The sequence below is a fragment of the Triplophysa rosa genome, linkage group LG1, assembly GCF_024868665.1.
Source record: "Triplophysa rosa linkage group LG1, Trosa_1v2, whole genome shotgun sequence".
NCBI lineage: Eukaryota > Metazoa > Chordata > Actinopteri > Cypriniformes > Nemacheilidae > Triplophysa > Triplophysa rosa.
Genome location: NC_079890.1, coordinates 8966899 through 8980972, shown reverse-complemented (window position 1 = coordinate 8980972; position 14074 = coordinate 8966899). Strand labels below are relative to the sequence as shown.

General features: G+C 41.4%; 1 protein-coding gene across 1 annotated transcript in view; it reads left to right on the top strand.

Moving 5' to 3' along the window:
• The window catches only part of dock11 (dedicator of cytokinesis 11), a 162538-nt gene that overhangs the window by 46188 nt on the left and 102276 nt on the right, over positions 1 to 14074 (top strand). The window contains exons 13-23 of the mRNA XM_057345621.1: positions 4142 to 4264; positions 4497 to 4579; positions 4779 to 4901; positions 5124 to 5200; positions 5895 to 6079; positions 6611 to 6676; positions 6794 to 6886; positions 7806 to 7929; positions 8005 to 8126; positions 8257 to 8340; positions 8527 to 8616. Of these exons, the coding sequence (XP_057201604.1) occupies positions 4142 to 4264; positions 4497 to 4579; positions 4779 to 4901; positions 5124 to 5200; positions 5895 to 6079; positions 6611 to 6676; positions 6794 to 6886; positions 7806 to 7929; positions 8005 to 8126; positions 8257 to 8340; positions 8527 to 8616 (1170 nt within the window). The remainder of the gene's footprint in view (positions 1 to 4141; positions 4265 to 4496; positions 4580 to 4778; positions 4902 to 5123; positions 5201 to 5894; positions 6080 to 6610; positions 6677 to 6793; positions 6887 to 7805; positions 7930 to 8004; positions 8127 to 8256; positions 8341 to 8526; positions 8617 to 14074) is intronic.

Sequence of the window (14074 nt, the reverse complement as noted above, 5' to 3'; positions counted from 1 at the left end):
GCGTCAACTTCACTTCATCAGTTAAAGACATGCGGATCGATCGAAGTGTAACGGAGGTCTGCTAGTGCATGTGCAAATGTCAATCTTTGTTAGAGATCGCAATTTTTTCCTACTATGGTGAAGGAAATGACACCGGACCGATTGGGTCAGACCTGTTATATTAATTAACACTAATAATACGGCTCACTCCACCCCTTTCCCCTCATTTTCGAAGCACCACGGCAACTGACACAGGACAAACATCCTGTGATAGAAAACATCGTCACGTTTTCACTTCTTTGCTGAATGAGATAACCTATTTATGAAATGCTCTGAAGAGCGTTTTGCCCGTTGTAGTGCCTGAGACCAATCAGACATGCAATAACTAGTTATATTTCTTAAATATACATAAACACCCCTCACCCAACCAGCAAGCTAGTCGCCAGGGGGTCTACTAATCTGCAACTAACACCTAGGCGCAGGACCAGATCTCTGGGGACCATAGCAACCCACACCAAACCATCAAGATAAGAGTATTTTACGACCAAATGGAATGTAGGAAGATGAGCTCTCTTTGGGGACATACATACAATCCTAAATACATCTATATAGAAATGTACATATATTCATTTATAACCTTTCCATGTATCGATGTTCTTGTTGTTATGTCTGTCTGTCTTAAACATTATCTCAAAGTAGTTTGAATGAATGTGTGTATAACTACTAGAATTATTAGATTTGTAGTAGCTCATTTAACCAAGATGATATGTAGATCATGTTTGGTGTCTATGAGCTGCGTTTATGATTTCCTTAATGTTTGTTGTGTTTTGGTAACTCTCTTTTCATATTAGTTTTATTAAACTCTTAGAAGTTTCTTAGTGAACATCCAATCAGCTTCCACGTGCAAAATGTTGGAAGACAAAGACAATTAACTTTCCCTCCAAAGGTGCCATCTCCTGATTGGGTCAGGAACAGACGCGCGCAACTTAATGTGGGGCTTTGATTTAAATTATTCAAATTAAAATAGACGGTTTAGAATATAATAATAAAAATATCATCAGGGGAACATGATTGAATATATTGAGAAAATTCATTTTGTAATTGCATAAACAATAGAAGATTGGTTTCCATCTAACACAAAAACTGAAGCCGATATTACATTAGTATTAGCGCTTACCAATTAAAACATGCATTGAAAAAGCAGGATTTATTTCGCTATCCTAACTCCTAAACAACTTTTATATTGTTGTCTGCATTTAGCGTTGCTTTTTCCTGTTGTCCATGACTATCGGAGCCTGTATATCACCAGACGAGAAGCACTGCTATACGTAGTTCTCAGGGCAGGGCAGAAGCAGCTCTAACTATTAACACAGCACTGTTTCACAGCAGCAGCGCCAAACATTAAATCATAGCCAGTTGCATGACGGTCTCAAGACTCGGTTGGCAGCCTGGGAAATGTGATGTGGCTTTACTGGAACTGATGCACAACACAGAAAAGCTCACATGGAGTCAGTTGCCTGAGGGAGCTGTCAGGATCTTATTTATTATTAGGAAGAAAGAGAAAGACGTACACACAGTTTAAAAAGAGAATGCGAGAAACACTATGAAGGGCATGGTTCTGTGAAATTATATAGAACTGTTCCAAAGAGGCCTATTAAAAGCGGCCTCAGCAGCCTGTGATTTAAGTTCCTTCCCCAATGACACACTCTCAAAAATAGTTTGTACAGTACTCTTTCGGTCCAAACACTGCTCAACCTCCAAACATGCTGTAGTTGTATCGTTGAGACATCCTGTTGTATCATAAGCATCAAAGATTGTGAAAAATACATAAAAGAATGTCCAACAATGCTAATGATTAAATTACCTAAATTGCATAAATAACCTTTAAAAAAAAGAAATGGACAAAAATATTTAGAACAGACCGAGCAAAAATGTTTTGCCATATTTATTGTCCCACAGACACTCAGCTTTACCCCATGTGGCACGGTAAGAGAAGGCACTGACACAAGACAGCTGATTCAAGCAACCCCAGAGGGAGGTTTTCATTTTCAAGTGCAGAAATGTGTGAGTGAAGATCCCCGGAGTGCTCTGGTGCAGGCAGTCTTTGTCTGTCCGCTGGATTCTGGATTCTGTGAGAATGCATGACAAACACAGCATTAGTCGAGTGAGAATCAGCTCGCCTAATGCTGTGCTGTGCTCACGTGTCTTATATGCCTGGCAGCTAATCGGCTCCAGGTGTGCGTTCAGCGCTAGCTGCCGGGCTGTTTCCAAGGCAAGCTGATCCTGGATCTGTACCCCCGCCACACCCATTTACACCTTAAACCCAGAGTGTGTTTTTTACTAAATACCAGTAAAGCTATCCTTTTTCATATATCACAAAATATCATGATACTTGCTTTCCTGCATCACAGAAGCAAATCCAACCACTTCTTCAGTGCATTGCTTTGATAATCTACAGTCTCATGAGAACTCTGGATGATGTGCTACATTTGGAATAGCATAAAACCACACTGCAACATTTTTTCTATACTGTGCACAATGTGCATATTTTCTGTTTGCATTGGACAATTGGATGAGCCTATATTTGTTGCAATGTGCAGTGTACAGTTGATCACATTGCACTTGATCATTTCCAGTGTGGTGGATTAACCATGGTGGAAGAAGTAATATCTGCATCTAGTATTATCTCATTTTTAATAGTAGGCACTAGTATACATGTTAATGCATGGATGTTGTGCATTGTAGAGTAAGAAACTATTCCCTTTTAAACAACCAGCATTTATACCAGTTTAAAGGGATACTCCGCCCAAAAATGAACATTCTGTCATCAATTATTCACCCTCTAGTTGTTGCAAATCTATAAATATTAGGGGTGGGAAAAAAATCGATATGGCGATTTATCGCGACATTTCAGCCCACGAGACATTATCGATACTCTGGCACAAAGTATCGATTTTTTTTCAAATACAAAAGATCTAAATTCATACCTACACTGTGCTTACCAGAACGGCACTACCCACATATTTCTTGTGGTGACGCTCCCAGATTACGGATGGTCAGATGAACGTAAATTGTAATTCACAGCGGAGAACAAATACGAGCATAATGGTGGACCAACAACAAATTAGAGATGCGCCAGCGTCTTTTAAATCGGTTAACTCGGCGCTCTGCAAGTTGGGAATACTCTTTTGACCTTCTTTCAGTCTGTAGTTTCGTGATTCGCTCCAGTCCGGCGCTTTCTCTCTCACCCGCAGTGCTCGTGCAGGGTTGCAGGTATCTGCGCGTGCATATTAAAAAAGCTCATTCTCACATATTTCAGAAGTCATATTGTTTTGTAAAGCTTTAATAGTTTTTATAAAGTTCAACTTTAGGCGAGCCGAGGCGAAACTTGCGTTGAAATGCGCGATGATCCTCATAGCGTGAGTGCTTTGACGTGACGAGCCGCAAACCCCCGTTTTGGGAGATGCATGTGGAGTCACCAGAGACTCACAGTCCAAAGACAAGCGCAAGAATAAACAAACCTAAAGACAGACTAAAAATGCTCATCTAATAGATGCTCATCTTTTTTCCCTTCATTTACAGATGTCGTGATGTATTGTTATAGAATTTCCAAGCGATATATCGATTATCGCAGAATCGGCGCATTGTGATATTATCGGTATTGTGAGTCCTGTATAGCGCATCGAATCATATCGGGAGGTACCCTGCGATTCCCACCCCTAATAAATATATATATGTATATTTTGTATTGTTGAACACAAATAAAGATATTTGGAAGAATGTTAGCAACTGACATTTCTGGGACACCATTGACTACCATAGTAGGAAAAGGTATTTTATAATTTTTTGTTCCCAGAAGGGTTTGCTTTCCTAAATTCCTCAAGATACCCTCTTTTGTGTTCAACAGAACAAAAAATTATAAAATACCTTTTCCTACTATGGTAGTCAATGGTTTCCCAGAACTGTCAGTTGCTAACATTCTTCCAAATATCTTTCTTCGTGTTCAACAGAACAAAGAAGCTTATACAGATTTGAAACAACTCGAGGGTGAGTAAATGATGACAGAATTTTCCCTTTAAGATATATTGTTTCTCAGTAAACAGCAGTAAATTGCCATTGGTCAAATGTTTTGACCCACCGCATGTTCCTTTGTGTTGTCTAGGGGATCTTCTCAGTTACCAACCCTCACACAGACATCTTCGTGCTGGCACGGGTGGAGAAGGTTTTACAGAACGGAATCACGCACTGTGCTGAGCCTTATATTAAGACCTCAGACATGAGCAAGGTCTGTTCCTGCCTCTGCTGTTGAATAATACATGCATGTGTTCCTGGAGAAATATCAGTATAAACAAATACTAACTAATAGTACAGTATATAGTGTCATATTCATTATAAATACATTGTATGTATTTATAATGTCTAATGTTTTGTTGTTAGCTTAAATCGTGTCCACTTTATGACTTTAAATAGTTTTGTAGAATATTTCCATGCTTGTTTCAACCGTGTCTCTTTCTCAGACAGTACAGAAGGTCCTGAAGACTGCCAAACAGACATGTCAGCGGCTGGGCCAGTACCGAATGCCCTTCGCTTGGGCTGCCAGGTAAGCCACACAAACACCCACACAGGCTCTAACAGGGCTAACAAGAATCAAGTAAAGCTGCCTGACAATTCACTACTAAGTATGCACTTTCTGAAACAGCTTTAGGCTTCTGGAAAATATTTTGGTCATGTTTCAAGTGCTTTACGTACCTCTCAGCTTTCAGTTACGCCGCTGAGGCCCATGTGTTTCTTTGGTTCAGACAGGTGTTTAAAGATGCTCAAGGCACTTTATACACGGACGGGAAGTTCTCTCCACTCTACCGCCAAGACAGTAGCAAGTTATCCACAGAAGATCACATCAAACTGCTGACAGATCTCAAGAAGTGAGTGTTATCATGTGCGCTGTATAGAGTGACCCCCCAAAAGTATTGGGGTACTTTTAAGATCAAAATAATAAAATAAACGGCCGGTTTTTAAATAAGTGTTTATAAGAAATAGATTGTTATTTTCACAAAGATTTTGTAAAAAATGTTGTTTTTTACTTATGTTGACTTTGCTAGGACAAATAAAGAGTAAAAATATTTTATTTTATAAAAATCTTTTAGACCAGAGAAGAACAAACAGCAGATAATCTCTGGACAAATTAATATCACCGTTGAATGTGTACCTCCAGATCTGTCAAGTGAGTTTGCTTTTCTGTTCATTCAATATTTGCTATCATCTCTAGTAAATCTGGGTAACACAATTTACATTAATCTGCAGTTAATCAAACAGAATGTCAGAATGTTCCTTAACTAAGGAACTAAATAAGACTATAAAGCCGCGAAAAAAATATAAGAGACCATTCCAAATTTTCATTTAATCAGCATTTCTAGATGTATTGTGGTCATTCCAGTCCAGTGTCTGTTGAATTTCAACAAAATCAAACAGCAATGTGAAAGACCGACTGCATGACAAGACACATGAAAACTGTGTTATCACATTGTTATTTTTTTTAGCTTTTCCTAAATACATATTACATACATATAAATATTAGTGTTGTATTGCTTAAAAGTGAATAAGAACTTGTTTTCTTTGAACTATTTGAGGTCTGAAAAAATACAGAGCATATTTTCTGTTATTTTGACCCGTTTCTCGGGTTCATTTTCTGCAAATAAATGAAAATAGAAATAATATTTCTATTTAAAATTTGGGAGAAATATTGTTAGTAATTCAGAGAATCAAACATTTTTTTTACCTAAACACATACCTATAAATAGTTATTTAAGTTATTTAAGAAAAACTGCAAATAATTTTGAAACAGTCTCTTAGTTTTTTTTTCCATGGCTGTGTTATCTGTAGTAAGTGTGATAAACAGTTTATATTAATCTTCACAGACTCTGTCACGTCCTCATATATTGCGGTAAAGCCATTTGATGAGCAGTGTGAGAGGGTTTCTGTGGAAGTGGAGGAGTTTTACCCCGAAGAGGCCAAGTACAACCACCCGTTCACCATCTACAAGAATCATCTCTATGTCTATCCTCAGCAGCTCAAATACGACAATCAAAAGAGCTTTGCCAAGGCGAGATTTCTCACACTTCAGAAAGCACAATCTGTAATTAGTGAAACTGGGAAGCTGTGGGTGGCGGTACAACAACAAGAAGTCCCTGAGAGCTGTAACAATGTCTGCCTACGTGTTTTCAAACATGAGGCTTTGTTTAAAGCCTCCGGGATTCTATGCATAATCAATTCACAAAAGATCTTATCTCTGATTGCACAATCTTAAGGTTAATTGCTTCCTCCCTTGTTGCTGGAAAGCTCATAATTCTGGATGCCTGCCTGTGTCTGTTCATGCAGGCCTACTGTACTTTATTGCAATCAGAGATACCACCAAGACATTTGTGTCATCATTATTACATCATGGTAAAACATCTAGATTTGTGTTGATTTTAGACATATTTGAGTTCATAATGAGATAATATTTTTGGGTGTTTTTTCAGAAACATCTGAGAGACAGTAGATTTAAACAGACATTTTCTTTTGTTATGAAGAAATTATTCATAATTTTCTAGTTTTATTATAGGTTAATAATAACTCTTTGTTGTTCTCACAGGCCCGGAACATCGCTGTGTGTGTCCAGTTCAAGGATTCAGATGAAGAGGGGGCTGGTCCCGTAAAGGTGAGTGTGTGTGCTTTATGTGTGATCCCAGCATTTTCCATCTGTATTTTAATATTTAATGTTCATCACAATATTGAAAGGGATATTGATAGCAGATTGACTACTCTTTGCTTTTAGTGCATCTATGGCAAACCAGGAGCGCCACTGTTCACCACCAGTGCATTTGCTGCAGTTCTGCATCACAACCAGTGTCCAGAGTTTTATGATGAGGTAGGATTCATGTGCTATGCGTGTTATTTTATGCAGTCATTGAGACCTAAAGCTGACAGGAAACTGATTACTTTTAATTACTTTTATTATCAACTCAAAACTAATTAAATATTATAATATTGATGACTAATGTTAAATTATTTCACACGGATGTGAGTATCTGAATCATTCCAAAGATACATCCTGTTGGGCTTCACTGGACCCTGAGGGAAGAAATTAAAGACAGACTGTTCATTCAAGATGAATCAGTCACAAGACAACAACGCGTACGGAGCAAAGCAGATCCCCACAAGCTATGACTTCGACTGTCTTGTGCATTACGCAAGTTACTTGTTTGGGAAATCTTGGCATTTTCAGCTGCTGTTGTATAGACTGGTCCAAAAGCATTTACGGTTTTAGTTTCTATTAGTCTAATTCTTTTTAGATCTCACATATTCAAAAAAAATAATTGTAAGTATATTAGCTTAACATTGCGATTATAAATGTTGTATTTTCTTCAAACGTGATAAACTGAAATAGTTCATCTGGACCAGCGTTGTTTACGTCTTCCAAAATGGTCTATAGCATTGTTTATGTCCGAAGTTCACAGAAGAATGAAAATTCTGTCATTATTTATTCTCACCAACGTGTACAGTGTAAAGGTTTGGAATAAAGTAAGCGTGTGTAAATAATCAACATTTTTGGGTGAACTCTACCTTTAAGAACTTGAGGTTAAAGTGCACATGTATCTCATTGGAAAGTGGCATTTTACTGCCGACTTGTGACAAGAAAGAGAATGACATTCTTGACATTCAAGAGTTATCATTCACAAGTTTTTGCCTGTTTTTATCACATGGAGATAAAAATATGTACATTAATATTGATTTACTATTACTATTTAATATTGACTTACATTTTAAACATTTATTCTCTTTTGTAGATTAAAATCGAGCTTCCTGTTCACATTCATGAGAAGCATCACATTCTTTTCACCTTCTACCATATAAGCTGTGAGCTTAGTAACAAAACCACCACCAAGAAGAGAGAGGCAGTGGAGACACTGGGTAGGCCTGTGTGTGTGAAAGTGTGTGCGTGCGTGTGTATATAAAGAATAAACTATTAACTTTTGCTTTTTGCAGTGGGTTATTCCTGGGCTCCTTTACTTAAGGATGGCAGAATACATTCATCTGAATTACAGCTTCCTGTATCTACAAATCTACCTACTGGTTACATGTATGAAAAAAGCCAGGAGTCAAAGAAGGCAAAGACATTCTTTTAGCACTTGCAGCGTGTTTATAACATATTTGTATTGATTAATTTCATTGATATGCTAATTTAGTGGTTCATTCTTACATTAAATTGTTTATTTTTATTCACATTTTTATTTGCAGTCCTCCCCGGACATCAAATGGGTCGACAATGCCAAAACGCTATTCAAAGTGCGAATACATGTAGCATCAACAATTTACACTCAGGTATGTGCATCTCAAATAAGGATTGTTTAGCTCATTTTAATTTGACGGATAGTATTTTTTAACCTTTTTTTGGTTTTGTCTTGTTGAAAACGATCATATTTTCACAATACCTTGATGAGAAAAATTCAGTCGAATGTAAAGGGAAGAAACAATCTGGCACTGAAGTACCTTATAATTCCTCTTTAGGATTTGCACCTCCACAATTTCTTCCAGCATTGTCAGCTGATGAGGTCAATGTCACCAGGAAATCTTGCTGAACTCGTCAAGTACCTAAAGGTGATACATATACATGAAGTACAGTAAAAATTCACATATTTAAGCAGAATGTAATTAATTTATTAGTTTAGTGTTGCATTATTAAACTCAGGCAATGACTTGTGGGTCTGCATCGATCTGCACTTATAAAACGTATACTTAAAATGTGTTCAGGTTTCCCAAAGATTTTACTTCTTTTAACATACAACAGCTTGGGACACACTAATTCTAATTTGAAATACTATTTAGGAGGGATAGTGTTAAAGCGGATGTAACGCACGCAGTTTCTGCCAATCTCATGTTAATCTTGAGTACCTATAAAGTAGTATTGTACACTTCGTATCTTCGAAGAGTCTTTAGTTTGATCACATTTATAAAAGACAGATACAGCTGTACGTTTATTTCCGAAAACAGACAGCGTCCTGAAGTCATGAGGGGGGGGGTTCTGCATTATTCCTGCAGAACTGTTGATTGACTACAAGTTTGTGCTGCTTACCTTATGCACATATGTGCTGATTGCCAACAAAACAGACATTTGACTCAGTTTCACTTACGCGTGTGGTTCTTGACCAGCATCTTTTAACGCTGGGACAGCTCCATCTATCAGTTTCAAACAATCTGCAAATCCAGCGTCATATCGACCGTTTGTATAACATTAATCACCGAAATGCAGTGAACAAACAAACTAGGGCTGCAACTAACGATTATTTTGATAATCGATTAGTTGGACGATTATTTTTTTGATTAATTGGATATAAATGTAATTACATCTTTTGCTTATGATAAGTAAATCAGATATGGGAAAAGTATACACATCTGAACTCATTAGCCTTCTCCCAAAATGTTGTGAATGTCTCCATAATTAACACACCTGGTGAGTTGATTCAGGTGTGTCATATTAGAAGCAACTGACAATTGTCTCTCCCAAACGTGGGAGCGAGGGGAGGGTCTGCCAAGGAAATCATTTTTTGTGCCATGAAAAGTGAGATATTTGTCATTCAAATGTAGTGAAGTACAGTAAAAAGTAAACAGAAAAAGTAATACTTAAGTACAAATACTCAAAAAGTGTACTTAAGTACAGTACTCAAGTAAATGTACTTCGTTACCCACCTCTGAACTAAATAAACCACCAAATCAGGTTATTTAGCCTGGTATGTACTTTTGGGTTTTACTAATATAATCTTTAATTTTGTCATTTAAACTTTAAAACTTTAAAACTGCGCAGCTTGAAGAGAGGCATGCAAAACACGTCTGACTTTAAAACTGCGCACCTTGTGCTGCATGGAGAGATGCATGCACCGAGAGACACGTCTGACTTTAAAACTGTGCAACTTGTGCCGCACGGATATGAGGTGTACAATGTGCAATTTCTGCCGCTCACTAAGCAAACTGACAGGAGAACAAACGTGTACACGCTCGCCTGCCGTCTGGCTAAAATCCCATTGAATTCAGGCGTCGGACGTAAGATATGAGACGTCAGATGTCACGGTCAGGTGTCGGAGCTGCGCTCGAAGTGCGCGAGACGTCGCAGGCGGACGTGCTTTATGGGGTGTGATAACTGAACTTTTTGTGGATAGCTTTGCTAACTGAGAGGAGAACTGACGTGTATACGCTCGCTAGCCGTCTGGCCAAAATCCTATAGTATATAAGCGTCAGACGTATAATTTTAGACATTAGACGACACGGTCACGTGTCGAAGCTGAGCTCAGTGTAGGCGGTGGCATGGCGGCGGCGAAACTGAGAAATGCATATTTTGTATTTTGCGCCTTAATAACGTACGCGTGGATAAGCGCCTGAATAACGTACGCGTGGATAAGCGACTGAATAACGTACGCGTGGATAAGCGCCTGATTAACGTACGCGTGGATAAGCGCCTGATTAACGTACGCGTGGATAAGCGCCTGAATCACGTACGCGTGGATAAGCGCCTGAATAACATACGCGTGGATAAGCGCCTGAATAACGTACGCGTGGATAAGCGCCTAGAAATTATTACCATACTATTAGCTGTACTTCTGTTGTGGCCAAAGAAGGTTTTAAATTGGAATGAAGATTTTAGGTTTTAAAAATATACACATTGTGTAAACGCGCTTCTGATCGAAATGTTATCCCATCAGCGTGTCCTGATCCAGAGGTAGTCGAGGACGCATTGTGATCGGATCTCAGTGTAATGTAAACGCAATCCAGCCAGTTTATCTACCCGGTACAACTTCAAGGAAAACCCCATCATTATCACAATTCTCTCGTCTGTCCGAAGCGTGTCTGACTGCGGAGCAGAAGACAAATACACCAGAAAGTTTACTCTTGCATAGGCTATTTGTGACTGCCATGAACTGGTTTTAACAGAAATTTTCCCACCGGTTAATAGACGTGTAAAAACAGCAATTGCTTGAATTAATGGTGATCAATATCTTTCTTAATAAAAACACACAAAACCACAAATAAATTGCAATGACATTTGCTTATATTAAACACAGACGTTACAAAACGAATAATCACACCACACATCAAGCAAAAAATAAATAAGAAACGAAATAAAAAAAACATTTACGTTAGATAACCTATTTTACAATTTTATTTAATGTATTCATTTATCCCCCAAACACAGGGGATGCCTACCAAACCCAGCGAAAACTCAGACCTCCTTTCCTCTATTCATATTCCTGACTGCTCCCCCTGTCATGCATAAGGCGTGGGAAATGTCATATTGGTGTCACGGTCCCACCGTCTTGTTTATGAAATTCTAGTCGTGTGGTGGGATCGGGGCAGAGTTCTTGGGTTTTATGTGGGAAGACCATGAGATGTTTATACCTCTCATGTGTTTTTCCAGTGTCTCGTCTCTGTTCCCGCCATCTCGTTTCCTCGTTATCCTTCCCTAAGTGTTTGATTACCCACACCTGCCCTGTGTCGTTATCCCTCGTTTGTGTTCCCTATATATACCCTCTTGTTTCTTTGTCCTGTGCTCGTTCGTTGTTCAGCTTGAATGCAGCAGCATTCAGACGCGCAACAGTTTGGTCTTTAACTAAACTAAGTAATAATTACTATAAAAATGCTAAATGACGGTGGGGGGTCAGTGCCGCGGTGGACAAGTGATGTAATCGGTAGACGTGTATCACCGGTGACTATCGCAACAAGCCTACACAGCAGTGTTTTAAACGCATCATTTGTTTATTTTCATGTCATGTTGCTAAAAGCTGATGTCAGTAAGCATGCTATTTATGGCCGAACCAAAGAAACGTTGTGCTGTCACTTGCAGCCGAACCAACCCAAATAGACGAGAACGATGTTTAGTGTCTTGATCATAATAACTTAGGCATACTTATGTGATTATTTTATATGTCTGTGACATGGATAAACAAATGATGTGTTTAAAAACACTGTTAAGAGTGTGTGCGTGAAACCCGCCGCAGATTGTGGTCAAGTGAAGTATGTATTTGTCAAGTATGGTGACCCTGTCACGAACTGTGGCAGGAGAAGAACCCAAGCGCAGGCAGCAGTAGCGAACACACAATACTTTATTATAAAATAAAAAACCCACGATGGGGAAAAAGCCAAAAGAACTGAGGTGAACTTTAAAACAAAACTTCCCACGCTGGGGATAAAACAAAGAAACAGGATTAAACAAAACAATTCATCAAACAACTAAGACTAAATGACATGCACGACATAAAACAAGGGAATCCAATAGACAAGGTAACATCACGAACAGCCAGAACTACATAGAACGTACAAGCAATCCACCAACACAAGACAAAGAAACAAGAGGGTATATAAAGGAAAGACAAACGAGGGATAATTAACACAGGGCAGGTGTGGGTAATTAAACACTCAGGGAAAGATAACGAGGAAACGAGATGGCGGGAACAGAGACGAGACACTGGAGAGAACGTATATTATTGTCAAATATTGTCAACATATTGACAATAATATGTTTCTCTCCACACATAACCAAAGGCTTTGTCATGACTCTGCTACAGGACCAAGAAAAACATGACTAAATGAAGCAGAGCCATGACAGAAGCCCCCCCTTTAATGAGCACCTCCAGGTGCTCACCAAGGGGTAGACGACGAGACAAGACGACTGAGACAGTGACAAAACCAGACAAACATGGAACAAGAACAGAGGCAGACAAGACAAAAGACAAAGGGATTGGGTGGACTTAAAAAAATAACAAACAAGGGAGGGGGGGGGCCAAACAAGGGCCATAGGGGGCAGTCCATGGGGTGGGGAAAAGATAGTCCAGTCCCCGGCTGCCTCGAGGGCGCGGAGTCCTGGGGGACTTAGGGGGAGTCCTGGGGGGGACAGACTCTGGCCTGGGAGTCCGCGGAGGCCGCTGGACAGGGCTTGACGCCGGCTGGAAGGCCGGCTGGACAGGGCTTGACGCCGGCTGGAAGGCCGGCTGGACAGGGCTTGACGCCGGCTGGAAGGCCGGCTGGACAGGGCTTGACGCCGGCTGGAAGGCCGGCTGGACAGGGCTTGACGCCGGCTGGAAGGCCGGCTGGACAGGGCTTGACGCCGGCTGGACCAGGGCTGACGCCGGCTGGAAGGCCGGCTGGACAGGGCTTGACGCCGGCTGGATCAGCCGGCTGGACGCCGGCTGGATCACCGGACTGGACGCCGGCTGGCACCGGACTGGACCGGCTGACACCGGACTGGACGCCGGCTGGATCACCGGACTGCACTGCCGGCTGGATCACCGGACTGGACCCGGCTGGACCACCGGACTGGACCCGGCTGGACCACCGGACTGGACGCCGGCTGGATCACCGGACTGGACGCCGGCTGGATCACCGGACTGGACGCCGGCTGGATCACCGGACTGGACCAGGACTGGCCCGGCTGCGCCGGACTGGACGCCGGACTGGACCCGGCTGCACCGGACTGGATGCCGGCTGCACCGGACTGGACGCCGGCTGCACCGGACTGGGAGGGCCTGCACCGGCCGCTGCCTCTCTTCTTCGCGAGCACCCGCCTGGGGTCGCTGAAGGAAGAGGAAACGGGCACGGCTGGCTCCGGCTGGGACTCCTCAGAGTGGACCCCCAGGATGCTCGCCTCCCCCGCTTGCCAACGAGGGGTGGACGGGGAAGGCTGCAGAGGGTGAGGAGGATGGCGTGGCGTGCCCAAACCCCGACCTGCAAGGGACCACCCTCGGGGATAGCCGCCAGCCCCGTGAGAGGCTCCGCCATGGACATTCCCCTGGCTCCTCACGATTCATCGCGATTGGACCTGTCCACGAAGCCCAGGGGTCTCAACCGGCGCATCTCACTGGCTCGAAGGTTTCATCGAGGCAGCTGTTGAAGATTACCTTCAATTCTGCCTCGGTGAACCCCGATAGCGCGCGGTGGACAGGAAGTCCATGGCGAAGTCCTTCACGGGGGTCCCCCTCTGGCGGAAGCCGAACAGGACGTGAGCCTGACGGCTCCTGAAGCCTCGTTCGACTCCTCCATCGCCTGCTGGGTTCGGTACTGGCTTGGTCAT